The sequence below is a fragment of the Lissotriton vulgaris genome, chromosome 5 (assembly GCF_964263255.1).
Source record: "Lissotriton vulgaris chromosome 5, aLisVul1.2, whole genome shotgun sequence".
In the NCBI taxonomy this organism is placed as follows: Eukaryota; Metazoa; Chordata; class Amphibia; order Caudata; family Salamandridae; genus Lissotriton; species Lissotriton vulgaris.
The window spans coordinates 354,567,392-354,593,500 of NC_141693.1; the positions used below are offsets into that span (position 1 = coordinate 354,567,392).

General features: G+C 42.1%; 1 protein-coding gene across 28 annotated transcripts in view; it reads right to left on the reverse strand.

Moving 5' to 3' along the window:
* EIF4G3 (eukaryotic translation initiation factor 4 gamma 3) overlaps positions 1–26,109 on the reverse strand; it is a 1,432,461-nt gene that overhangs the window by 359,910 nt on the left and 1,046,442 nt on the right. For all 28 annotated transcript variants that reach the window (XM_086921648.1, XM_086921654.1, XM_086921652.1 and 25 more), the window contains 2 exons: positions 11,867–11,971; positions 10,851–10,983 (listed from right to left, as the gene is read on the reverse strand). In XM_086921648.1, the coding sequence (XP_086777774.1) occupies positions 10,851–10,983; positions 11,867–11,971 (238 nt within the window). The remainder of the gene's footprint in view (positions 1–10,850; positions 10,984–11,866; positions 11,972–26,109) is intronic.

The window sequence follows — 26,109 nt, forward strand, 5'->3', positions numbered from 1 at the left end:
GAGATGATCTAGCAATTGTATTGCTTTGACTGCCTTCCTAATATGCGTCCTAAAACCACTAAGTAAATACCTGGTTTCCTTGCTTGTTATTAGGCGGTCAAATTTCCAGGATGCTTTCTCACCAAAAATGTAACATTTGGCAAGTAGCCCAGCGGACAGTCTATTTTAGGGGTGTGCTACCAGGACAATTTAAAAGTCCTATTTGTAGCTTCTTCGTCTTGGGAGTTCTGGCTTTTCTATATCAATGTCATCTGAATACTGAATTATTTGTTGAAGTGTCCTGCAAGTCCAATGCTACCATTGTCTCCTGTGTCCAGGGCAGAAAGGACGTAGGCCTAAGTGAGCATCTTGCACTTCCTTCAGAGGAAGAAGTTGAGGGCCCGGAGGGCTAAGATAGGATGCAGGCCTTTGCCCATTTTGAGCACCAGAAAGTAGCAGGAATAACAACCACGTCCTTCTTCTGGCCTAACTCTATGGCCCCCTAGGGCAGGAGAGCCGCACCTTCCTCGTAGTGAAGCGCCAAATGATCCTTCGACATTCGGTCATAGGGGGGTGGCATGGTGGGAGGGGTAGTCTCGAAGGGGAGATAGTTGCCCCTTCGGACGATCTGCAGAACCCACCTGTCTGACGTGCTGGATTGCCACCGAAGGAGGTGATGGCTAATCCCGCCGCCGACTAGCCTTTGATGGGCCTGAAACGTCAGACTAGGAAGGTTTATAGACAATGGTGAGGTGAATATGGACTGGCCCTCCTGCTGGCTCCCTGACCCACAAGAACACTGGGTCACACATCAGCGGCCACACAGAAGCTAGACAGCTTACAAGACCCTGTGGCTGGGCTGGACAGGAAGTGGTTGGGCGCCCCTTCTGTAGCCAAGAAAGGAACATAAGGCAGACTGAGGTGGATGGGAGGTAGCCGTGAGGCCGAAACTCGAGAATCCTTGATGCGCTCAAGTCTGCCTTGTTGCCAAAAAGGCGAGTGGAATCAAAGTGCACGTCCATCAAAGAAGAATGGACATCCCCCGAAAAGCCAGCAGTAGCATCTGAGTGCTACGGTTGAGGCAACGCTGATGCCCAGTTAATTGCAAAGTGAGAAGGGGAAGTCGGTCCCAAACCCTTACTGGCCGTATTTAATTGAGTAAAATGTGGAGATGGTGCTTGTCCTGGTCAGGGGAAGACCCCTTACCCCCTAGTCCAAAGAGAGTTCCAAGAGAGAGTCAGGACAAGACAAACAAGTTACCTTTTTACACAGAGAAAATTCCATTGCAAGTTGTGCAGATTGAGGATTTTTATTTTTTGGTGTTAATGACTCGATTCAAGGAGTCCGAGTTAGGTTGTAAGAAAGAAGTGACGAAACACATGTTGGCTGTCACTCCTTTCTTACAAACGGACTCGGAATCCTTGAAGCGAATCAAACGCCAAAAAATAAAAATCATCACTCTGCACACCTTGCGTTGGAATTTTCTCTGTCCGAAAAGATAACTTGTTTGGTTTGTCCTGACTCTTTCTTGGAACGCTGAAGCCCAGTTAGTCGGTTGTGTCCAGTACCCAATGTATGGTGAATATGGCTGCATCTCTCCCATCCGCAACTGCCTGGGAGAGGAGAGCCCTGGCCTCCTCCGGGCACTGAGGCAGCACCTGCGCAACCGTATCCCATATGGTATAGGAGTATGAGGCAAACGGTATTCACTGACCACAACGTCAAGCTCGAGGAAGAAAGCATCCTCTTCCCAAGATGGTCAAGCTTCTTGGATTCCCTATCTGGTAGTGCAGAAGGGAATTCACCCTTTGAGGATGAGCCTTGGGCAACCAAGCTATCAAGGGAGGGATGTTGCTTAAGCAATGCTGGGTCACCCGGAGAGGTGGCGGTGTGAGATTGTCCTGTTCACAATGCCCCTGTGCTGGGCTTGGACCAAGTGCCCAGAAGTAGATCGGTGAGGACTTAATTAAAGAGCAAAAGGGGTTCTGAAGTGGTAGCCACAGGCTGAAGCACCTCTGTCAGAAGATTAGTCTTCACTGCCACAGAAGGGAGCTCGAGTCCAAGGAACTTAGCTGCCCTTCTCACCACAATGGCGTAGGAAGCGCCCTCCTCCGTAGCCACAGTGGTGTGGAGAAAGCAAGCCAGGGAAGTGTCCAAACCACTGTCCTCACCGAGGTCCATCCGTCAGTCTATAGGTTCTTCAGGCTTGTCAGTTAAAGGGTCCAGCTGCCCCTCCCATTCCTCTTCCTCACCTCCCGGCACAAAATCCACACCAGGGATAAACACAGACAAAAATCTCTTCTGGGGTCGGAATCTGCGTCGGTCTGGCTCTGTGTCTAGGTCGGGGATGAGAATAGGGCCGAGGCTGGGCGGGGGCGACAGCGACTGGGGGCATGGTCGACACCTGCAATGGTGACCTATTTATGCTAACTAAGGATGATGTTCTAATAAATCACACCATGGAAAGTCATACTCCGATAACTCTGTCAATGCCAGAAAAATTATTACAGAGTTTGCGTTAAAGTTTCAGACACAAAGAGTGGCTGGAGCATACAGTTCCATTATTAAACCAGAGCAAATGTACATCAATTATGCCACCATGCTGCAAGAGCAGAAAGTGGAATTTACGGTATATTTTATGGTGCAGGCAGACTCATTTAGCAAAATATGAGTTTAACAGCATTGTCTTTATTGCACCTATATTAGAGGCCTGGTGCTTGGAAAATTAGAGGGAACGTTTTTTAAAAATAAGTTATTACAGAATTAAGATTTAAGTTGATTAAATAACCTAAGAATTTCTTAATAATCAAAAGAAGCAGGTCAAGCACACCCAGTTCCTCTCGGGAACCATCGTCTTTAACATCTGTATGACCACCACTGGCCAATATCTTGGCAGTACACAATATTGGACCTAAGTTGTATGCTGATGATCTGTCAAGATGTTAGATAAGGGATATGACATCAGAAAACAAGTGGCAAAATGTTTATTAAAAAAAACCTGACGTGAAAGTAGAAAAAAAACAATCATGGCTCAAAACACAAACACAGAATACCTACTTCATTATTGCTGTTAACTGGTAAAATCTGATTTTCTCATCACTTGACTGAAGAGGGAGTTCATTCCTAATATTGTTAACCAGATCCAATCATGGTATGCTCTTCAACAGTGGCCTCTCCGTCACCCTATCAGCAATAAAGGCTACCAACAAAATTGCTTGGCATCATCTTCACTAGTTGCAGAGCCCTCTTTCTCTTGCAACTTCATCAGAAGATCACATTAGTTCCATCTGTGATTAGCATATGAATCGATTTATGAAATGCACTCTTCATGGGGCTGGAAAGAAATATCCTCCATTCCTAAAGATCTAACATTTTGTAATTTGGGTCATTTTTTGATTCTCAAACAGTACGATTATATCACCCTTGCCAAGAAAACACTTCATTGGTTGTCAAATTCAAGTGATTGCGTGTTGTCCACCAGGAGCTGCATGGCAGCAAACTAGGATATCAATATATTTTTTTAATTTTCCTGCCTCATCTTTCAGCTAGGTGCCCAAGGTCAACCTCGCAGAAATTTTCCACTACTCGCAAATCAAAGAATAGAAGAGTTGGTGGCAGGTTCTTAACTGTCAAAGATCCCATGCCCTCGTATCGCTTTCAAAACCTGCAAAACAACTCCAGTGGGACAAATATTGCTCAATCTAGGACTGGTAATGTATCACTTCATGTACCCATCACCTTGTTGGGCAATCAGACTCTTGCATTCTAATGCTTCCTTTTGCATGCCCAAGTTTGACTGGACTCCTTTTAAATGGTGGGGGCCGAAGATGCCTTAGCAAGCTTCGAAGTGCACAGGCTTAAAAACCAGCTGATTCAGCAAAGCTCTGGCATATACACCAACTCAGACTCATCATGCATTCAATTAACAGTGTCCAGTGCAACTACCCATCACTTAAACAATTACAAGATTTTTTTTTTTTAATAACATCTGCAAAACGTTAAGATCAGCAGAGAGATTTTCCACAATAGAGCAGTGATTGGTACCTGAAGAACATAGCTCAGTCAAAGAGCATTGCTACACTAAATGTCAGCCTTCTGGAAAGCTGAGATAAATCCAGTATGCCCAAGGGTTGGCACAGAAGGAACGTGCGCTGGCATTTCGGTCTAAGAGTAGCATGGCCCTGAAAGACAGTCTGAGTTTCACGTTCACACATTAGGCAATCGCTAGGTGCTAAAACCTGTATGTTTGACCCACCAACTTTAATTTCTTAAAAGAACAGCTATACTACAATGCTACTAGATTTTAGGACAAAATAAAAAGGCACGAGGCACTGAATGCCATCATAAAAGAAACACTACAGGCATGCATACTTTTATTTTTAGTTATAAAAAAATACTACGAACAAATTTAGATGCAATCACTAGATAGCAGGACAATGTACAGCATGTGAATCTATAAAACACTCACTGTGAAAAAGCTGCTCAGCTCTAACAATGACAGACTGGTGTGGGCATCCTGCAGACAGAAGCGGCCTTCCCTTCCTCATCTTCCTTGAGATAATAAGTCAGACCTTCCGTTTCCTACAACTAGAAGGAAGCCAAAATGGCTATTGCAAAGCCTGAGATTTTCAATAAACAAAGATACCAAGGGGCTTCAGTAGGCCAGTCACAATACTGGATGGTTTACAGAAGAACTGATTTAAGATGAAATGCAAACAGAGTATTAGGTCAGTCTAGACACTAGGTGTGTATCAGAGACAAATGACTGACGGGAAGAAGGAGATAACTGTAGAACCAATGTCCAAAATCTGTTAGCGAAACCCCTTGCCTATGTCAAGCTATGTATTGCATCATTTAATGAATGAAAATCGAGCTATCATGTTTATCTTGTAAAGGTTTTCTATCAACATACAGTAAATAAATAATATCACTTTAAGAAAGACATTACAACAGCATACATTGAAAAACATATGAAGTGTCTGTGTATACAATTATTGCAATTCTCTTTCATACACTTATTGCACTATAAATGCCTGCATAGACCTTATCAAAAGCCACAGAAAGTTCTGTCTATTTCAAGCATAAAAAATTGAACCGTCAATGACAATCACTTTCTTTCTTCTCCAAGCCTTTAATACAAAAGTTACCATAGCAATAGTGGATATTTGTCAAACAAGAATATTTTCGCAGCAGAATGGCCCCTGTGCTCGTTTTTGTATTCTTCAGTTATTGCAGATGGGCCAGCCAAATAACAAATGCATTTCTTATCCAATATCCGTAAATGGCATGAAAGACTCTTTTCTCTGGGGTCTCATAAAAAGATGCAACCAAGTCCATAAAACTGGTTTCTAGAAAAAGGCATACCTTTCATTTCCTAGTAAGCAGCACCTACAGAGGTACCAAAAATATGGTTATAGGTCTCACAATTAGCTATGAGCCAATATCTGCTTTTACTTAGGTTTTTAGGACTTTGTGTACATGTAGAGATTTCTGATCATAAAGATGTCAAACCAAACAAACTTTGTTTGGCATGCCTAACAGAGTGCAGAGTTCTGGCGTTGTTTGTTTTAACGAGGTCTTTTAGAGTGTTCTACTATTCTAGTACCTGGTGGTTAGGCCGGAGAGGTGCCCATAAAAGATGTAATCTCGCAGTTGCTGGATTAACAATATCTTTAATGAACTATATATTTGAAATTGGAAAAACACAAGTTTCTCAACAAACAATAACGAATGAAGAACACCTCTTGTGCCATAGAAAGCTGTTCCATTTACATATTGTTCCACAATTAAGAACCATATAGACTACTCCCAGAAGATTTGGCTTTGTAAACTTCAAAGGTAGATGAACAAGCATTTACAATGCAACGGTTTCGCCTTTGGAAAAGTTTGAGCTATTGGCATTGTGAATGACAAACTTTTTATTTATGTGTTGGTTTTGAAAACAGATAAATAAATGGCATTGTCATTTACAATGGCAATAGCTCTAACTTTTCCAAAGGCGAAACCTTTGCATTGTAAATGCTTGTTTAATTTACAGATCCAAGATGGTGAACGCCACTTGCTGCAGAAAATATGTGTAAAAAAAATTCTATTCGATCGAAGTGCCTTTTCTGGAAACGTAGTGGCTAGTAGCAAACCGGAGTTGCCAGGCCCACCAGCAAATGTAATATTCATTTTTAAAATGCTGTATAAGGACTGCGAGGGGTGGGCCAGCATTGAAGGAGTGGATTAATTAAAAAGAAAGAAAGCGGGGGGAGAAGAGTTGGAGGAGGACAATACAGGAACGTGGGCTGCATGGGGATTGTATATCGATTGTTGTTGCTTTTGTAGTTGTTTTCTGTACTTTTATGATCTTAATTGGATAACATCGAATATAGTAAAGTAAAGAAAAGAAAAGAAAGGCAGTGTTGTGCATGCCACCTCCCATTATACTCTTATACCATGCAGTTTTGCTCAAATACAAGCCCGATCCGGACCGTGCTCGATCACTTTGTGGATGGGGAGATGACAACATCAGTCGCTCAAACTGGTACCTGTATCCTCATACAAGACAGACACACAACTTGTTAACGTGTCCTTCATCTTCCAGTGGCGCAACTAAACTTGACGGGGGTGGGGGTCTACAAAGTACATGAACCCAGTCAGGAGGCCTCCTGGAACTCGCCCTCACCCGCCCACCCTTCTCGCACAACGGGGACTAGTGTAAGGTCACAGCCACGTCAATTTCCAGTGCCACGCGTGGAAATGAGAGGAGACGGCGCGCAGCATTGTCCAATTTGAAAGTATTTGCAATGTGTTGTTGCTCGCCCAGCCCTGTGGAGTCAGATGAGCCTTCCCCGAACCATTAACCGCTGTTAAGTCCGATATCCAGTCCAAACATGCTGGAGACACTCCTCTTCAGCCAAAAGGTGAAGCGTTGCCGCCTCAGAGAAACACACCCGGGCCCGCCTCCTAAAGTCAGAAATACCCCCACTATCCTTTTAAGGCTGAACTTCAGTGATACTTAGGGCTCCAACAAAATTCATGGTGTATTGTCAAAGCACATCATCTTAGAAACGCATAAGTAATGAACTAAGCATATACTAATGTTTCCCAAAAGCAGGGGTCGGCTGAAAATAGTTAAAGAGGGCGTTCATATTTTTGGTGGGGAGCTGTCAGAGTGCCCGAGTACAAAATAAGCCCCAAGTAATAGGTACCCATCTATAACAATACACAACTTGTCAACTCGCGCGGATTCACACTTCATCACACAATGACTAGGCAAATCAACGCGATGAGCTGGAAAGTCTTCACAGAACAGGTTTCAAGCGTAGGTCTGATTGCTTCACACAACGGAGCTCTGTTAACGTCACTAGGACACGGGAGGTTTAAATTGCTTTTATCTGGAGCTTACTACACCTGACGAAAAGTTGAAGGTTGTTACTTTGAAGTAGACAGGTGGGGGCTGTAAAGACAGAGCATCCCAGAGATCCACTCCCCACGTCCCAGACCCTTTCTCCTCAACTATCACACGGTGATACATTTAACTTTTTATCAAGAAAGTACCAAATTTTAATACCAGAAACTTCCAATAGACCCGAAGATTATATACTTGGGCCAAAAGCCTATCGACACCAATTGGACACTAATGCCATTTTCTTTGACCCCCAAAAAAAAGGGGCATCTCCAGTCCCTCTAAATATAATGCTAGTACTCGTTATTACAGTACCTCATTTCCTCCTTCCTGGTTGAATCGTAGCACAAATCGCGGGCAGGTGCCTTTTCACTTAACCGACTCTAAAACGTCAGTCATTACAACAAGGCATTGCACCATCTGAAGCGACAGTGACAGTAGCTGTTCTGTGCGCCCAGTGACAGACTGCCATTTTTACTCTCGCCCCTTCGAGCAGATAATACTCATCAGCCAACAGACCCATCCGACCTACCCATAGTCAGAATAGGAGTCAATACCCTTTCCTCTATGCAATCTCCCACCCTATTTAGACTAACAATCACACCTTCTTAAGGAGAAAATAACCATACGTGTAGAATTGGTTGTCTCCATCAATACCCCCACTTGCCTTTGAAAAGGTAGTCATACTCGTCGTCTCGGGTTCCCATGACTGCAGCTTCTGTTCTAAGCTCAGTATCCGGAGAAGTGAAACGGTAACAGCCCCGCCCTGCACCCGCTACTGCACTTCCGGACCCGCCCACAACCCGGAAATACCACGAAGTGCTACATCCGGTGTAAATCCCAGTCTATCCCGGAACAAGTCAAAACAAAAATCAAAAGATTGGCCATTTTGCAACGGGTCGCAGGGGCGCATGTTTAGCGTCCTCGAACTGTTTGTACGGAGCTGTGGCTCCCTTCAGCGACGCAGGCTTTACTTTCAGCACAGATCTCGTTTGGATGTTATTATTGAGGCGTCGCGCGATAAACTTTTTATTTCATTTCATGCTGTATGTCCCAGCGTTTGTTTTATTTTCAATAAAGCCCAGCTTTAAATACCCATCCGTAGACAGCAAGTTCCCAGTTATACCATGCATGATATTTCATCGTTTTTTTAGTGTTCTTTTGTGACGAGAAATGACGATCCTCACCGGCAGATGATTAAAAAAAATTTTTAAAAAATGGCGGCAGCACCTACGAGGACACGGGGGGGGGGGGGAGAGGAAAGGACGGCGGGAGGGGGGCTGGAGAGGACACAGGGGGCGGGAGAGGACACGAACGGCGGGAGGGAGGCGGGAAACGTGGGGACGGCGGGAGGAGGGACACAAGGCAGGACAGCAGCAAGCAGGGCCCGGCCGGACCAGATTCGGGGGCGTTCCCGGCGTCGCGTGACGTCGGCAAAAGCCAAAGAATCTCGGGAACGCCCCCGAGTCTCCTCCGGCCATGACGGACGCCTCTCTGTTCCAATGGCTAGCCTCCATTTATGGAGCTAGCCAATGGGACGGGGGGGCGTATTCCAGAGTCACTACTGCAATCAAGAGATTTCTCTGGAGGCGGAGCCTAACGGCTCCGTTCCCCAGCGAAACCTAAAAATGGCATGGTCCTATTTTATTGTTATATGCTCCCACACCTGATGATCAGAATAACTAAGACTTACAGTGTTTCTAATTGAACAGTTGAAAGTCACTTTTTACGGACTCAATGCAAAGGTGGTAACTTAAACCAACACCTGAACTTTTTCTATTTCTGCTTAAGACCGCGCACAGAATGCAATTTATGGTAAAAGCTCTAGTATATTTTCATCACATATAAGTTTGATTGACTGGCACATAGGTGTAGAAATTGGCCAAATGTGAAAGCATTGTTACACAGGGAAGTGAAAGAAGGAATGAGTAAGCAAGCCTTTGTGACCGCCTGAGACACAATTGTGTTCTCTATAACAGAAACTGAGGTAGAATAGAGTGACACCCCACTTAATGTATATAGGAAAGAGCTGGCTTAATACATGACACTTCAGAGGACTAATGTGGAGACCAGAGGGAGCAAGAGCGCGCATCCTTGGTAGATAGAATACAGAGATTTCAACACTGGTCTTGAAGAAAATAGGTATGTAGAAGACCACTGTAGAGACCTAAAGGTTTATTTTGTGTATGACTGCAGTACAGAGGCTGGGGATTTAACTCACACAATGGTTGAGCTGCATTATTGTATGGGATGGGCCAATCAGATCTGGAAACTAGGTGTAAGCACAAAATTCTTTAACAGAGGTCTGATGGTCAGCAAAAGCATTGCTCCAGATTATTATATGCTAAAAATCAATAAAATGGATTAAACAAAATGTTAGCATAGTTTGCTGTAGTTTATGCAAGTTGTGACTTAATTTATATCAAAAAAGCATGGTGAGGAAATCGATATCTACATAGAAGCAAATTAGGCCTACCACAGATAAGTCTTGCAATCTCAAAATAAAAGGGTCTGACCGTAACCTTCTCTAGTAGACATCAAAAAATGTATTCCACCCAATCTAGAAGTTGGCTATCTACAGGGACCTGACGAGTCTTCTCAATACATCAAATGTTCTGGTTGTTCTTGTTTCGGTTAAGAATGTAAAGCACTCCAATGGTCCGCATCACAATACTGCATGTGGTATTGTAGGACCACATGGAACATAACTTCACTTGCTAATCTCACAATGGAGTCCTGTCAGGAATGAATTTAAAATACAGGCGAAACACAGCCCGAGGAAGAGCGATCACACTATCGCTCTGTGCAGCACAACAAGCTATTACTGCCCTGTGGGGGAAAGATGAAGTCCTGACATGTCTGGCCCGACTAATATACCTCTAAGAACTCTTGGGAATGGAAAAGTGGTCTCCAACCTTAGAAAGGAAGGAACCTCCTTTATAACATACCTCTGAATAAAATTCCTGGGGGAAAAATTCCAGGTCGTCACATGCCTGAAATACCTTGGGGTACTCTGCCGAACACAACCGATATAGGCACATGAAGACCTCACTGCTCTGTCCTTAAGGGGATCGCCAGTACTCTGGCCTGAATCCGGAGCCACTGCACATATCAGTACCTATCTAACGTATAAATACTTTACTTTAATACATTGGAGTGTGAGGGTGGCTGCTGAAGTTCGGGGACACAGTTTTCTTTTTTTAGAACAGCTTAAGCATGACCTAATGCATCCCACCTGCTAGTAGATGTAGGTGGGTGAATGTGAAACAAATTAGACGTTACGATAAAATAGAGTTAAATCATAAAATGCAGGAGGGGCTGCTCAACTCGCGTTCCATGCAGTAGCTCAGTAGTTGCAAAATAGATATTCATAAACCTTTCCTCAGTTAGAGATCACTTTAGTAATTGCCTGTAGTCAGTGTGAGGAATATTATTCATTTCTAGGATTCTGCTGACCTTCGTGAACAGGTCTTCTCACCTGGTCGCCTCTTCTCTTTGGTTATGAGTTGTTGGACTTTCCGTTGTTCCTCCTGCTCCTCGATTTTTGCCTCCTTGTGAATCTGCTCAATAGTTTTAGGTCCCTGGTCTGCTCTTCGGGAAACCCAATTGCACTGCAGAGGTAGCAACAAGAAAATCTTAACACAACTACAAATTTAGAAAAAGTAACTACATACTGCCTGCCTTTATAATACAAATGCAACATTCTCTAGTTGTGTTAACCTTTTGTAAAATCCCTGGCATGAGGGCACAAAAAGATGTCAAAAGCTTAAAAGAGCTTCAGAAATTGGAAAATACAGCAAATAGTCTAGCATAAACCCTAAACAACCAAAGAAAACAATCGACACATCCAACGATGCGGAAAAACACTGACAAATCATCATGTAAAGAAAAGGATGACATCAGTACAGAGGCTAATGCTAGAGAGGGTGCAAGAGTAATTTTATTTAGCACTAACATGTTTTACTTGTCCGAATGTAATGATTTTCTTTTAAATATTTATGCTAATTATAACGTAATACAAATGAAATAAACTTAGTTAACAAAATGTATAATATGTATTTTGTGTGTACGTATGCAACACGACCCAAATGCCATAGGTGAGAGAGAGCTGTAATAACGATCCGTGGGATGGTTTCTTAGATTTTGAGGAATTTGGATTTTCTTGTATCATTATGAAACACTGTAAACTAAGCATAGGAAAGAAAATATGGATGACCTCAGCGAAAATTACAGAAAGGAACTGAACTTGATCTAACCGATTTCAGTGTTCAACAAAATCCCATCTTTAATGTTCCTTTGAAAGGGACACACTACCCTTATACCATGTGTTCACAAAAGTCCTTCAGCAACTACTGTCCCTGGATGAGTCTTTATCCAGTAGTATACTTGAGGCATTTTTATTTTAGGCAACATCACTCATGTCAATCTATTACAAACTGGTGCCATTCTACTACCTTTCCTAGCTGCAATGACAGTTAACCTAATTATACATACCCGCCGCAGATCTATGATGTCTTGTAGCATGAACCGAATTCTTGAGGATGTCTTTCTCTCTTTCACAATCTTCTCCATCTGGTTGAAGTACTGGTCCATGCGAGGCTATTATGGGGAAACGAAAACAGGAAATAGAGTCCTAGAAGTCAGTAGCATATTGCCCTCTGCAAAACCAGGAAGCCTCAACAGAAAAACTCAGAGGACAAAACATCATTATTACTACATCGCTATCGCATTCAGTGATACAGACTAAAACCACAGCTAATAGGAACATGTTGCCGTAAGGAAAGATTTCCCATCAAATCTCTCTGCCACCTCCTTTGGGAAGGACAAACACGCTTCAGACTATAAGCAAAGCTGTGAGTAGCTTGGTAGGATCCATGAGTGGGGCAAGTAACCACAACCTCATTACCATGTAGCCTCACCAGTTCTGTGTTTACAGTCTATTGAAGAGCATAGTAGGCTGGCATGGAGAAGTTTGCCATAGGATGTCAGGTATTGTAGGCAGCCTAGACAAAGTAAGGAGCCACACAAACACAGTGACTCCTACATTATTGCGGTTTTCTGGTCTCACTCTTGGACCAAAATCCCAAAGAATAAAGAAAAAGAAACTCCATCAACAGCCAAGCACCTAAGATACTCTAGTAGTTTTCCTAGCGGAGAGGTACATCACATTGTGTAGGTGCATCTAGGCTGCCATACCGTCACAACACAGCTGCCCTGCAGGTATGTGTCTTTGATGGGTGCATGCCCGGAGAGTGCCAAAGAAGTAGCATTAGCTTTTATAAACTGTGCACACATGATCTTGGGAAAGGGAACAGATGTGTGCGATTTATACCAGTGTTGAAAGCAGAATATGATTTATCATGCAACAGTGGCTTGGAAAGTTGACATATCCCCACAGTAAGTCATTAGAAGGAAAGCAAGACCATGAAGATTTTGACCAGTTTAGGTGGTTACGTATGTTCTCAGTATAGATTTTTTCTATTTTCAATGTCAGTTACTCAAAACCCTTCCTATCCTGTGTTGTGTTGCTATCTTTCATACACTAACATGTTTTAAACTATCCCCCCACCCCTTCCCCGCGTTTCAACACCCCCACCCCCCGGTTTAAGCTTTGCCTGTCTTTGTTTGGAGTAGTTCAGAGGCAGATCATTTTATAAACAGTAATACCTCAGTAGAAATGTTTGTAATTCAAGCTATAATCCACCAGGCCGTGTCAAATAGTAGTACTATTTGTGTTTCTATGCAATATTCAACTCACTTTTGAGCTGGGAAGGCTGCAAATGAATCTGAAAGATCCAATCCTGTAAACCACTGTTCTAGGAAATGTACCTTTTAATGCTATGTTGGCTATTACACAGATCTACAGCCCTTCACATAATTATAAATCAGTCATTACCTATGAAGGTGTGTAAGTGAGGTTAAAAAAAAATAAAAAAATAAAAATAAAAAAAAGAGTACCTTCAGCCGAACCTATGGCACTTACATCTGAGCTCTCATTTCGTTATTAAGTAAGAGTACTTCACATATTTTCGGACATTTTCAAAACAAAATCTCCTGGACAGATATATTCCATAAATGGTTGCAGTAAAACTATGCCTCTTGTCAACGAAGTTCGGATTCCACAAGGTAGGAAGTTCTTTACTTCCTGAAAAACTTTCTAATACTGCAATCTGGCAGATGTCCAGGACAGACACTTCCTTGGGGATGCTGAAGAAGTGACCTTCATACTCTGGTGGAATAGGCTCTGAAGCTCTGAGAGAGCTTGTTCTAGACGAGAGTATAACAGATTTTTATGAATAGGATGATCTGGCAGACAATAGTCTGCTTTGGAATCTCCTTGCTTTCCTTGAAATCAGCACAAACAATGGAATGCTGATCATAGAGGCTGGCATCAGAGGGCACCTGCAACATGTAAACCGAGGGCACTGCACGGATCTAGGGGGCGCAGTCTCTTCTCTTCTTGGGTGAAATGAGGAGGCAGGTAGAATGTCAGTAGAGTGATGCACTGACCCCTGTCAAACAGGGTGACCACTTTCATCAGGAAGGAAGGCTTACCCCAACGGACTCGTTTGTCTGGAAGAAACAATATAAAGGCAACAAACAGACAATTCTACCACCAACAGTGCGCCAAGCAGAGGTAATGGCAATCAAACACATAGTCTTTAAGGTAAAGGACAACTGTGTGTGGGTTTCAAGGTAGAGCCCATCAGGAATGTGAGCACCAGGTTGAAGTCCAACTAAGGTGTAACAAAGCAAGAAGGGCACAACAAATGGGTCAATACCTTCCGAAAACAAAAAAAAAGGAAATAAATTATGCTTGACCTAGCAAACAAGGAAAAGTGAAAAGGGCTGACAAACAGGTCTTAATGGTGCCCAAAGCAAAGCCTTGCAGAGCAAGGTAAGCACACAGTGGAACACATCATATAAGCATGTTTGAGGGGTTGACCAACACCTCTGAGCACCAAAAAACGAAAGAGAACCAATGCTCAGGATAAACAGATTTATTAAAGAGGAGATGGGCTGAGAAAATCACACCACCACCTCAGAAGGCATGTAAAATGAAGTCAGATTGCCCTGCTCAATCTACAGGCATGAAATTCCTTAACCACTGCAAAAGGAGTTCCACCATGAGCAGAAGAGGAGATCATAGACACTGTTGGTGCATATCAGACTTCCACATCCTTAGCAGATTATCCAGATGCATCAAGAACATTTGCACACGGTCTGACAAAGGCTTTCTTTGGAGCCAAGGAATCAGAGGGAGAAGAGGAAATGTGTAGCAGAGAAAGAAGTCCCACTTCAGAAGCAAGCATCTCGCAGGTTTCCTGCAGCAAGAACTGTAGGGCACATATCTATGGGCAGTGTGCGTTCTCATGAGTGGTAAAGAGGTTCACTGGAAGGGTATTCTAGACAGCCAAGAAGAACGAAATTACCTTCGGGTGAAAACAGTGCTCGTGATTGGCTAGATGACACTGAACAAGATTATTTTTATGTTATGAGAACCAAACAGTTGTTTCACAACCAGCTAAGTATTATAAGCCTAAACCTAAGACAACAACTTCTGAGCTTCCAGGCAGAAAGAGCTCATGCCTACACCAAACTCCTTGTTGGGGTACTACATTGCATTCAGATTGCCTGCCAGGATCTGTACTGTCTGATCAAGGATGGATGGCAGGAACGCCTGGCGGGCCATCAGAATACCTCAAAACTTGAGCAGTCTCATGTGTGATTTCTACTACATGGAAGACAACATCCCCCTTACCTTTGGTCCATCTAGAGGACTACCCCAATCATAAGAAGAGGCATCATGTACCACTGTGGCCACTGCTGATGGAGAGCAGAAGGGCTAATCACATGTAAGGTCCCAGTCTCCAGCCACCACTGCATGTCTTGAGCCACTTCCAGGAAAATGTAAAAAAAAAAATGTAATCAGAACTCTTTGGTACTCGGGCCACTGAATGAAAGAGATGAGCAGATGCAAAATGTGCAGGACTGTCAGGGTCAGCATAACAGCTCCCACCGCAAAACAATAGGATTATAGCCAGAATGTCCTGCACTTGTTGGGGAAGTGGAAAGCTTTGATGTTGGCAGTATCCAGCTCTACCCCAATAAAGAGGATGCAGAGGGAGGCCTGGAGGTGTGATTTGGGAAGACTGATGGAAAACTCCAGGTCCAAGAGCACAGAAATGTTGACTGTACGTGGTCCAACACCAGCTGCGGCTTTGAATAGGACAGATGTGAATGAGGCGTTAATTAGGCCACTTTCTCTGCTGCAGGCCCCAAAGGACAATTCATACACACCTCCGGTGAAGATGCAGGCCATTAGCATTCTGCAGGGCCAACTAGTCAACACTGTCAATGCCTATAAAAGGGAAGAAGACTGCCCACCTCACTGCTGCCACTGTCATGATAAACAATACCGGATTCTTAACAGACCCTGAATTGCAGCCAAAAAGGTCCTAAAGCCTGCCACAATACTCATAACAAGGCAGACGCTTGTAAGGGGGCTCCACTGCAATTTACTGCATTGCCCTTTATCTCGTCTGACCAGGATGACCTTATTCTATGAAAATAATTGCACCTTTAGTAACAAATCCAAAATCATACCCATTGTCAAGTGTCACTAGAATGAAAGCTGAGTGGGAATGACCAGTACCATGAATTGGCTCATTCACAGAAGTTTGGTCAGGGGTCCAAAGCTAACTTTGGGGTCCAATGCCACACCAGAGGGAACCGAGGTGGAACAGAAAATTGCAGGCAGAGCCTTGGTGAAAGCAGCAATTTCAATTGGGTCTGCACCAGTGGCCGGAAATAGAGTTGGCGGTCCAGGCCTGAAGTTTAATGTTAATGAAATGAAACAGAGCTCTGGGCTTGAAAAAAGGGGGATGAAAACGGCACTATCTCCACCCAAACTGACCCAGAGGACGACATTAAGGTGGACGTCTAGGAACAAATCCACTGACTAAAAGATCCACCCCTAGATTAGAAGTAGCGTACCAAAGCTGACGAGTCCTTCTTGTGGTGTTTTGTGTTTATTCCTGAAGAACTTGTATTGCTTTCGGAAGAGGCCTACTTTGAAGCTGTGTTGATCAAAGGTGAGCTGAAGCAGTGCCAGGTGCTGGGCCTGGATTGATAGTGACCCGAGTTCGTCTTGAGCACACAAAATGAAAAGCTTTGCCTTCTACTTCGTGATTGCCTTAGCATGCATAAGGCCACACTGATCGCACAACCTGGAGTTGAGTTTGAGAATGAAACATCTAAGAGATGTTGGCATGGTTCAAGAGTAACATCCGTTTGTTACAGGATCAACATGGCTCAAAACGATGACATTTTCAGGAGAGCCATCCTGTGAAAACACTGCAAAAGTCCCAGTCAATGGGTGCGTCTTTTAATCTTTAAGGTTCGACTGGTAAACAGCGATCCTAGTGTGAAATGCTGGTAGGTGTACCCTTGGGCGCAAGAGGGCTGTCATGTGCATTTGTAGGCCTCCAAAGGAAAATCCCTCTGACTTGTGAAAATGCTGTTTGTTTCTGTCTTGATTCTTTGGAGGACATTATGAACATCCTAGTCGTTAAGTTGTAGATCATCATGTGTCAGATGTTAGAGTGAATTTTCGGACAAAGTTGCTGCTTTTCAGTTAATTCTATCTTTGGATGGTTGCAACATTTATCCGCTGCAATTTGCATGGTTTTGTTGCTCATCAATGCAAAATCCACCTTCCTTCCTTTGATAACCTCCTTGGCTTCTGCTTTTATATGCTTTTACATAGTGATGCGTTAGGTCTCAAAAAAAGAGGGGATAGCTTCTGAAATCAGGCGATTATAATATACCAGAATTTTAAATCTATTTTCTCGTGTGTATACAGTTGCCAAAACGAAACTAATCTCGTTTCCAAGGCATCAAGGTTGCTTACCTCCCTACAGGGTGGCAATGAGCAGGGATTCAGGGAGTAATTTCAAGCATCTGTCGTAGGTGAGGTGATGATAGAGTCTGCCTTAGGCTGCCTATTGAAACATGAAGGGCCATCAGGAACCCTTACATGTTATTTCCAATCTGACTACCACTTCTATTGAAGATGCTGGTATTTTCATTTACTAAAAGGCATTCCTACCATAGGAAATCTAGCATAGGGATGTATTTTACTGATTTTCTTGTTTTTTCTTTACCTTTGTCCATTTTAATGGCCATGGGCAAATTGAATCTTTTTACTGCCTGGGAGCGAATAGACAGGGGTGTTTCTGATGTGCTTGGATATGGAGCTTTAATCATCTCATTCATGGTCTTCTGATGCTTTATCACTGTAGCGTATTACCCTGGGGTGGGGGGGCATATACTTAATCACCATGGCAGTTGTCAATTTCTTACCCATAGGAAACAGGGAATGTCTGGCAATGGGAGGAAGCTACGATTTCAACCTTGCATTGTAGGAAGAGTAAAAGTGAACTGAGCTGCTGGTGCAATCAGCCTTACGCCTGGAAGTAATGATTCTAAATTATTTTGTAGAATGTCTGCATTATATACTGTATAGATTGGATGAAATCAGCTAGAGTCAGCTAGAGCCAGTCCTGTGAACGTACAATCAGGGTGCCTATAGGGCTATTGCATAATGTGATATGTGCCTAGGAGAAAAGGATTTTCATTCTTGTTTATTCGGACATTATCTTAATCCTTCTTCTATTATCTCGGAGTAAAGAATTAACAATTGGTTGGGCTTTATCATCTGGTTCAAAACATACGCCTCTGCTCGGTAGTGACAGATCCTGTGTACCCAAGTATGTGATCCGTCTTCAATCATTTGAATGGGCAGTTCAGCTGGTATCTTAATTGGAAATACTTTAACACTTTGTGTTTTAAAATCGCTACCCCCCGAATTGAAGCATTAAAATCAGTGCAAACTATAATATCGTATCCTAGTTGCTTAAGCAAATGTTTCTCTTTATAAACTATCTGGGTTTCAGTAATAACCACAATTTGAGGGTTATACATCTTAAGCTCCTCATATACAAGACTCCGCTTTATTTTATTATTTAAACCTGACACGTTCCAAGTTAAACATTTTATTTGATGCATTTCAAATTATGTATGTCCCTATCTATATGACCTCTATAGCAAATCAAATCAGCCTTATAATTCCTCTTATTTTTGTAGTTTTTGTGTCCTTTGATGCATTTTTTACCCCAAAGCATATCTTCCCCCTTCTCCACCCCACACTCTATCCCAACCTCCCCCCACCCAGTAGTTACCTGCAGGTCCCCCCCCTTGACTCGGCTGCCGCTATATTGGCAGCCAACAAGCGGATTTATCCGCCTATAGGATCCGGGCATTCAAAATAGTCAAAAGAAAAGCAGTGTTTTATGGTCATCAGTAACTAATATGATCTGTTCCCACCTAGTCAAAAGGTAGACCAGTCTAGAAATAAATTGGAATATATAACAATAGAACAAAACAATGGGAAGAACATAGCATTAGTCAATATCCAATTCATTTTTCCAATCTCCAAGTAGCAATAGCAGATTCAACCTCGTTCTGTTCCAAGAAAAAGTAAGACCGACCATTTCTAAGTACTTTCAGTTTTGCTGGTTCTTGCAAAAAAGCTTGACATCCCAACTCCTTAATTGGATCAATAAATTGTTTCAGTTTCCAACGAGGTTCCAGAGAAAGTTTACTTAAATCAGATCGAACAAAAAATATAACTGAGTCGATGGTAACTGGAGTATTTGGCCGTGCTTTTATTGATATGGCTTGGCGGAGCAGATAGTTACCTAAACAGATCAGAATTGGACGAGGAAATTTACCACTCTTATTCCTTTGAGCTAAGGGTAGCCGATGGGCACGTTGAATCTGAGAGTCCCAATCCCAATCTGATAAATCAGGAAAAGCCTTCTGAAACAGTTGGAAATAAATGCCCTAGGGTCAGCTCCCTCGGCTCCCTCTGCAATACCAAAAACACGTAGGTTCTGTCTCCGTTGTCTATTTTCTAAATCTTCAAGTTTGGCTTGCATCTGAAAAAGTTGAGAAGTATGTTTATTCACAGCAATCTCAGAACGGTGTGATTTTTCCTCCATTAGAACCGCTCTTTGCTGTAGTTCCTCCACATCTTGGGAAACAGCCCCCAATTTACATGACAGTTCTTGCAAAGAAGCTTGAGTCTTATTGCTGTCTTCCCTCATCTGTTGGTAATGAATCTTGGCTTCTTGTTTCTGTTCATTAAGTAACTGTAATATCGTCTGAAATGATGCAGACACCTCCCCTTGAAGGGTCCAATCTGCTGATAAGATAGACGGGTGATCCGGTCCTTCTGAATTATTCTCTTTTGCTGATTCTGCCATTGGAGCCAGTTCAATGCCACCCTTTGTTACTCTTACTATACTAGTTGTATCTTGTATTGAGGTATTGTTGTTAAGATGAAAGTGTAGGGGGATCGCCCGTAGGTGTTATCGGTATTAAGGAAGGCGATTGCAAAATTGTTAGTGGAGGAGAGGGAGATTCTTCTAGAGGTTCATTACCAGAGCCAGATAGTTCCTGTCTTTCCATTAAAGCCGCCACAATTTCTACATTCTGAACTGCTGTGGGTATTTCAATTAGTCGTTGGCTAGAACCCATCGATCCAGGTGCGTCCAACATTAATTTAGAAGCATTAGCATCGTTGGGTTACCATACCCAGATCAGTAGGACTATTACCAGAGAGTCTCATTGCCATTGATTTAACACCGCCCTTAGCTTGCATCCATTGTCTGATAGGACTGTTTTCTGCAATAGCTTTCATAGTGCTTGGTTTAGATTTGCTAATAGTCTTTTTGGCTTTATTCTTAGTTTTGCCTCTAAGCTTTTGATGTTAATAGTTTTATCTTAGTCAATCCTGATGGTGTGTTATTCCCATGATCATAAAGGTCAAAATATTCCTCATCTGTCTCAATGCCATCAGCATTATCACCTCCTTCAGCCCCTAGCACTCCCATTTCAACAGAATTAACGTTTAGGTTAATAGGCAGTTAATAGGCAGCACTTGATTGATTGTTACATTTTCCATACAAAGAATTTCAGACTGTGTTGGGGTTATACTGATATCAGTTATTAAGCTAACATCTTGATTAGTCAGGACAGGAGAACCAGTAATTAAGCCAGTATTAACTTCAACCGTTGAAACTGTAGCAGTGTCCTGGTTCCTTACAATAACATTGTTGCACGTAGACTCGAGCAATATTGACTGAGCTCCCACATTTGAAAACATTGTATCAGCTTTTGAGCCACCCACAGTTACACCCGGCTTCTCTTGCCTACCAGAAAGTTGTTTGTTCGCATCCAGCACAGAAGTCGGTAGATTATTAGCAGGGTCCCCCATAGAAACTGGATTGTTGAGATTAGTAGTCGTTAACATCGTTAACATCACTGGCGCTGGCGTTTGTTTCCCAGTTCCTGCCGTGGTCCGAGTATTCCTTGCTGAGAGTTTCGGCGCCATCCCTGGATAACCTGTTGCCGTTGACGAGGAGGAGAACCACCGATAGACCCGCAGACCGAACCAGCTAATCGCCGACTAACTCCTCGTGGACTCAGGGGTCAGACGCGGTAATCGAGCGGAGCGCAGCAAGCTCCGTAATCGGCTCTCAATCAGCCGTAGTTTCAGCATTCAGCATTCAGATAAGCTCTGATTAGCAGCGTTCTGCATTCTCGGCACCAGCACTTGCGCTTACACCCAATCTGCTATAAGGTGTTGTAGGACACGGGGGAGCCCGCTCTAGTTCCTTGAGTAAGTGTAATCGCTGTCAAAACCAGCGGCATAACCCGCTATGTTGAGTCGATGTAAAGAAGAAGCCATTAATCCAAAAAGTAGTCGCTTTTAGAAGGTGAGGTCAAACACAGCATACACAGCAGAAGCGTAAGCCCGGACCCGTTCAGCGCTCCTCCGCTTTGGCGGTGTCAATCCGCCATCTTGAGATACTTAAGACATTAACTGACAAAGCTGGCAGATGGGCCATAGCACAGATAAAGCTGGAAAGCCGAAAATATACAATATGTGGGGTTTATGCATCAAATCAAGACGAGCCTACAATTTTTGATCAGATTAATATGGAATTGCTTGTATGGGATGGGGAATATATTGTGCTGGGTGATTTCAATTGTATTATGAATTATAATTTGGACACTACCAGGAAAAATCCTTTTCCGAGAATGAGGAAAACTAGAGCTGCAATTCTGGATTTAGCGGCTATTCATTTCCTAAAGGATGCTTGGAGATGTTTAAATTCCAAATTAGCTGGCTATACATATTACTCTGATGCTCATAAGGTATGCTCACGTATAGATATGATATGGGTTTCAGACTTTATTCTTGGTAATTGTTCGATGGCTATATATCCAAGGGTAACCTCGGACCATAACCCGATCTCCTTAACATTTAAGCTTGCAACTGAAGAGTTTTCTCCTCGTCTTTTCGCATTTCCAAGATATCTGTTCACCGACACTGTGTTTGTAACAACTCAAAGAGCATATAAAATAATTCATTGACATAAATATACAATCTAGTTTACCCTTGATAGTTTGGGATTCTTGTAAAGCTAGTATACGTGGATTCACCCAACAATACATTTGGCGACAAAATAAAGAACATCGAAATTTAAATGAGGAAAGGCTTGGCGAAATTTGTGATATTGAACTCCAAATATCAGATGCTATTTCTAATGGGGTTTCGAACTTAGATGCACTAAACTTTAAACTAATTGAACTTAAAGCTGCATTAAAAGATCTTCTTAGGGTTAAGAGTATCAAATTAAAGAAATATCAACTAGATCAATATGAAAATGGTGATAAAATTGGTAAACTTCTGGCCTACAAAGTTGCTGAAGATCGATCCCAGAATACGGTTAAAGAAATTAAAGGGGATAATCAATTATTTTGTGACTCAAAATCAATATTACAACAATTTGCTTCCTTTTATCAAGCTCCATATACACCAGAAACTGCAATCTCAGATGATAGTATTAAGAATTATATAAAGTTAAACAAGGTTAAAAATTTAGAGCTGGAACAATCTGTTCAATTAGCGGCAGACATTACAGCAATAGAAATTAGGGATGCTATCAAATCTCTAGCAATGGGTAAAGCTGTAGGGGAAGATTTTATTCCTCTGGAACTATATAAACACTGTACTGAGGAATTGATACCATTATTTACTGATGTGATCCGTGCTATAGGTAATGGGCAACAAGCACCCAAATCTTGGAATTTAACACAAATTATTTTCTTTTTAAAAAAGGGTAAATCACCCCAAGAGAGAGGATCATATAGGGCAATTTCGCTTATCAACAGTGATGCCAGAATCTTTGCCAACATATATGGGCTACTAGGCTTGCGCCAGTCATGTCCCAGCTTGTCTCTTCCCAACAACATGGATTTATTCTAAAACGAGACACTACAGCGCATATCAATATGGCCATATCTGCTTTTGATGCTGCACAGATTCAACCCGCCCCACTCAGTATGATTCTATTAGATGCAGAAAAAGCATTTGACTGAGTGGGGTGGGGTTTTTTATGGGCGGCTTTACAAGCATTTGGCATCAGCGGTCAACTTTTGATGTGGATTCAATCGCTATATAATAATCCCATGGGTAAGGTATCTTACATGGGGAAATGTTCTACTATGTTTCCAATTAAAAGGGAGACAAGACAGGGGTGTCCTTTATCACCCCTGCGTTTTGCTTTAGGTATGGAACCTTTCTTAATTGCACTTCGTCAGGCTTTAATTTGTCCTTTTTTTAACAGTTTAAATAAACTTGATATAACTGTCTACGCGGATGACGTTGCAGTTTTCTCTTCGGATGTGCCTCAAGCCATGAAAGGCATTATAATAGAAGCAGGTATATATGGATCAGTTTCTGGCTATAGACTAAACACCACCAAAACTCAAATTGTTATGAATTATCATCCACCTGCCCCCATCCCTGGAACTTGTTGCGCTGCAACTTATCTAGGCGTTAAAAATTTCTTCGGATATTGATTCTATTATAGCATTAAATTACGAATCCTTATTAAAAGAGACCGCTATGCAATTTAAGAAATGGCATAAATTGCCACTTAGTATGATTGGCCGAATAAACTTAATTAAAACGAAAATTTTGCCTAAGTACTTATATTTGTTTCGAGCAATTCCTTTACGGGTTAATAATTCTTATTTTCTTAGATTAGAGGGAAATATTAGTAGTTTTATATGGGGATATAAAAAAGCCCGGCGCGCCGTTTCATCACTCAAACTCCCTTTCAATCAAGGGGGATTGGCGCTCCCGGACTTTAAGCTCTATTATTGGTCGTCTTTTCTGACTCAGCTGCGTAGTCTAACAGTCACTGATAAATGTTTGTATTTTCATAGGTTCTTACTAGGATCGGATGCTAATATGTTTCTTTACAGGCTGAATGACCCTAACTACTTCAAAAGGGTTAAATTCAAGACGATACGCGATACCGTTAATATTTGGCGATCTATTATGGTTAAGTGTAACGCTTCTCATCTACACTATAAAACACCGTTATGGGGTAATCCTGGCTTTCCTTTAATTTTTCATGATCCAACTTGCCGATTACTCTTAGATTCTGGTATCAGATTCTTGGGAGATTTATATGATCATCAGGGATTTATGGCATTTGATCAAATGAAACATTGCTATAATCTATCTGAATTGGCAAGGTTTAAATGTTATCAGATTAAAGACTATTTAGTGAAGAAATTTGAATTTACCATGGTATTAGATTCTGAGGTATGGGACTGTATTTATAGAGAAGCAGACAAACCCATGATTAGCTTAGGATATAAGATTTTTTCTGGCTTCAACACTAGCGATGTCATAAAATTAACTGAGAAATGGAATAGAAAATTGGCTTTGACTGTACCATTCAATCTAATTACTTCATCTCTTAAAAACTTAAACTTGTCAGTTCAATCTTCTAGTCTAAAACTGCAAATGTTTAAAACTGTTTGTCAATTATACCATACTCCAGAGAGAATTCTTAAATGGACAACGAATAATAACTTTGGTGATCGCACGAAATGCCCTAAATGTGATCTGAGTGGTGCTGATATTTTCCACATGTTTTTTTCTTGCCCGCATCTTAATGAGTATTGGGAGGGAATAATTAAGGTGGTTGCTGATATACTTGTTCAACCTATTTCATTCTCATCTATTGATGTGTTGGTGGGTATAAGTGGGGGTAATAGCGCACTCAGATCTGCTGAATATTCTAATTACATGTGCAAGACTTACTATTGCTAGAGCTTGGATTAAAAACAAAACACCAGTAGTTATGGAATGGGGGAGCCTAGTTAAGGAAACATATAATATGGAGACGGCCCTTGCTGCCTCAAGGGGTCTACAGGCTAAATGAAAAATTGATAGAATTTGGGGTTTACTTATGTCTCAATAACTGTATTTGTCATTTTTTAAAATCTTTTTTTTCTCCTTTTTTCTCTTCTTTATTCTAATTTTCTGTATGACCTCTTTATTGGTTATGATCTATGTAATGTTTAATGCTTGTTCATTGCTGTTACTGAAAAATTTCTTTTCTTGTAGATTGATTTTTTTAAATCATGGCTTTTCATTTTGTGTGTCCATTTGATGCAAATAACACATTTTTAAAATAAAAAAAAGGAAATACTGTAACAAGCAAAAAAAAAAAGACATAGGTTGAATCATACTAGGAGGAGACTACGGGCCTCATTGACAAGTATGGTTGAAATGGACTCATCACTGATGAAAAAAGTCTACATCTGTGACGAGAACTTAGCCATTATTCGTTTTGTCATTAGTGGTTTAAGGTGATCTCATTGATCGTTGTGTTATTACTTAGGGAATGGTCGATAAGCCTCACCCTGATGAGTATTTCACTGATAATAGTCAATGTTGGGATGAACACTGACAAGGATGTGGTTGACAACAATGTTGCTGACATATGGCTCACTTACATAGCCCTTGAAGGCAGGTCATTCACAATGATTAACTCGGCAAACGTGATGTTGTTCTTTTATGAGAGAAGTAGAATCACATTAGGGATATAAAGGAAGCCACAGCTAGTCCTGGACTTGACTCTATGTCAGGACTGGAGGTGAGGATTATGCTTTCTTCCTTTTCTTTAATTCCATTACTTTAAGCTCAGTAGCTCTCCTAATATTAACAGAAAAGAACTGTTCTCATAAATACCAGGAACAAAACTACATTGTCCTCTAATCCATGCAGATTGGCCCCAAACATGGTACTCATCACTGCCTGCACTCACTCTTTCTTCGCTGCTCAGCAGTCAGTTAAGTCGTGTTTTCCCAATGCTCGGACTTTAACCTGTGTTTGGATTGTTTGTGTATTTTGTTTGGGGATCTGCTTGGCTGCGCTTTGCCATTGCCGACTTTTACTTTCCAAATTCCATGATCTCGTCACAAGACTGCTAGCGAGCTCCTTAAGCAACTTATCTGCACATTTATGAACCGCAGTGCGGTCCTCTGCCCAGTAGAGGGAGCTATTGTCGGCACGTCTTGGTGGCTACGTGATGCACATCTGCTACGCAGCGGGAGTTAGACGTGCACTGTCTGAGTCTGCAGCCGCCGAGCCTTGTCCCTCTGCTGTCCGGTTAATGCCCCATCATTTGTGGTCTGTATTGCCCATTGCTTTGACACCGCCTCGGGAGTCTTTATTTCCTGACATCAATTTATGTTATGTTAAAGATATTTATCAAGCGCACGTTCACCACTCGGTTTCT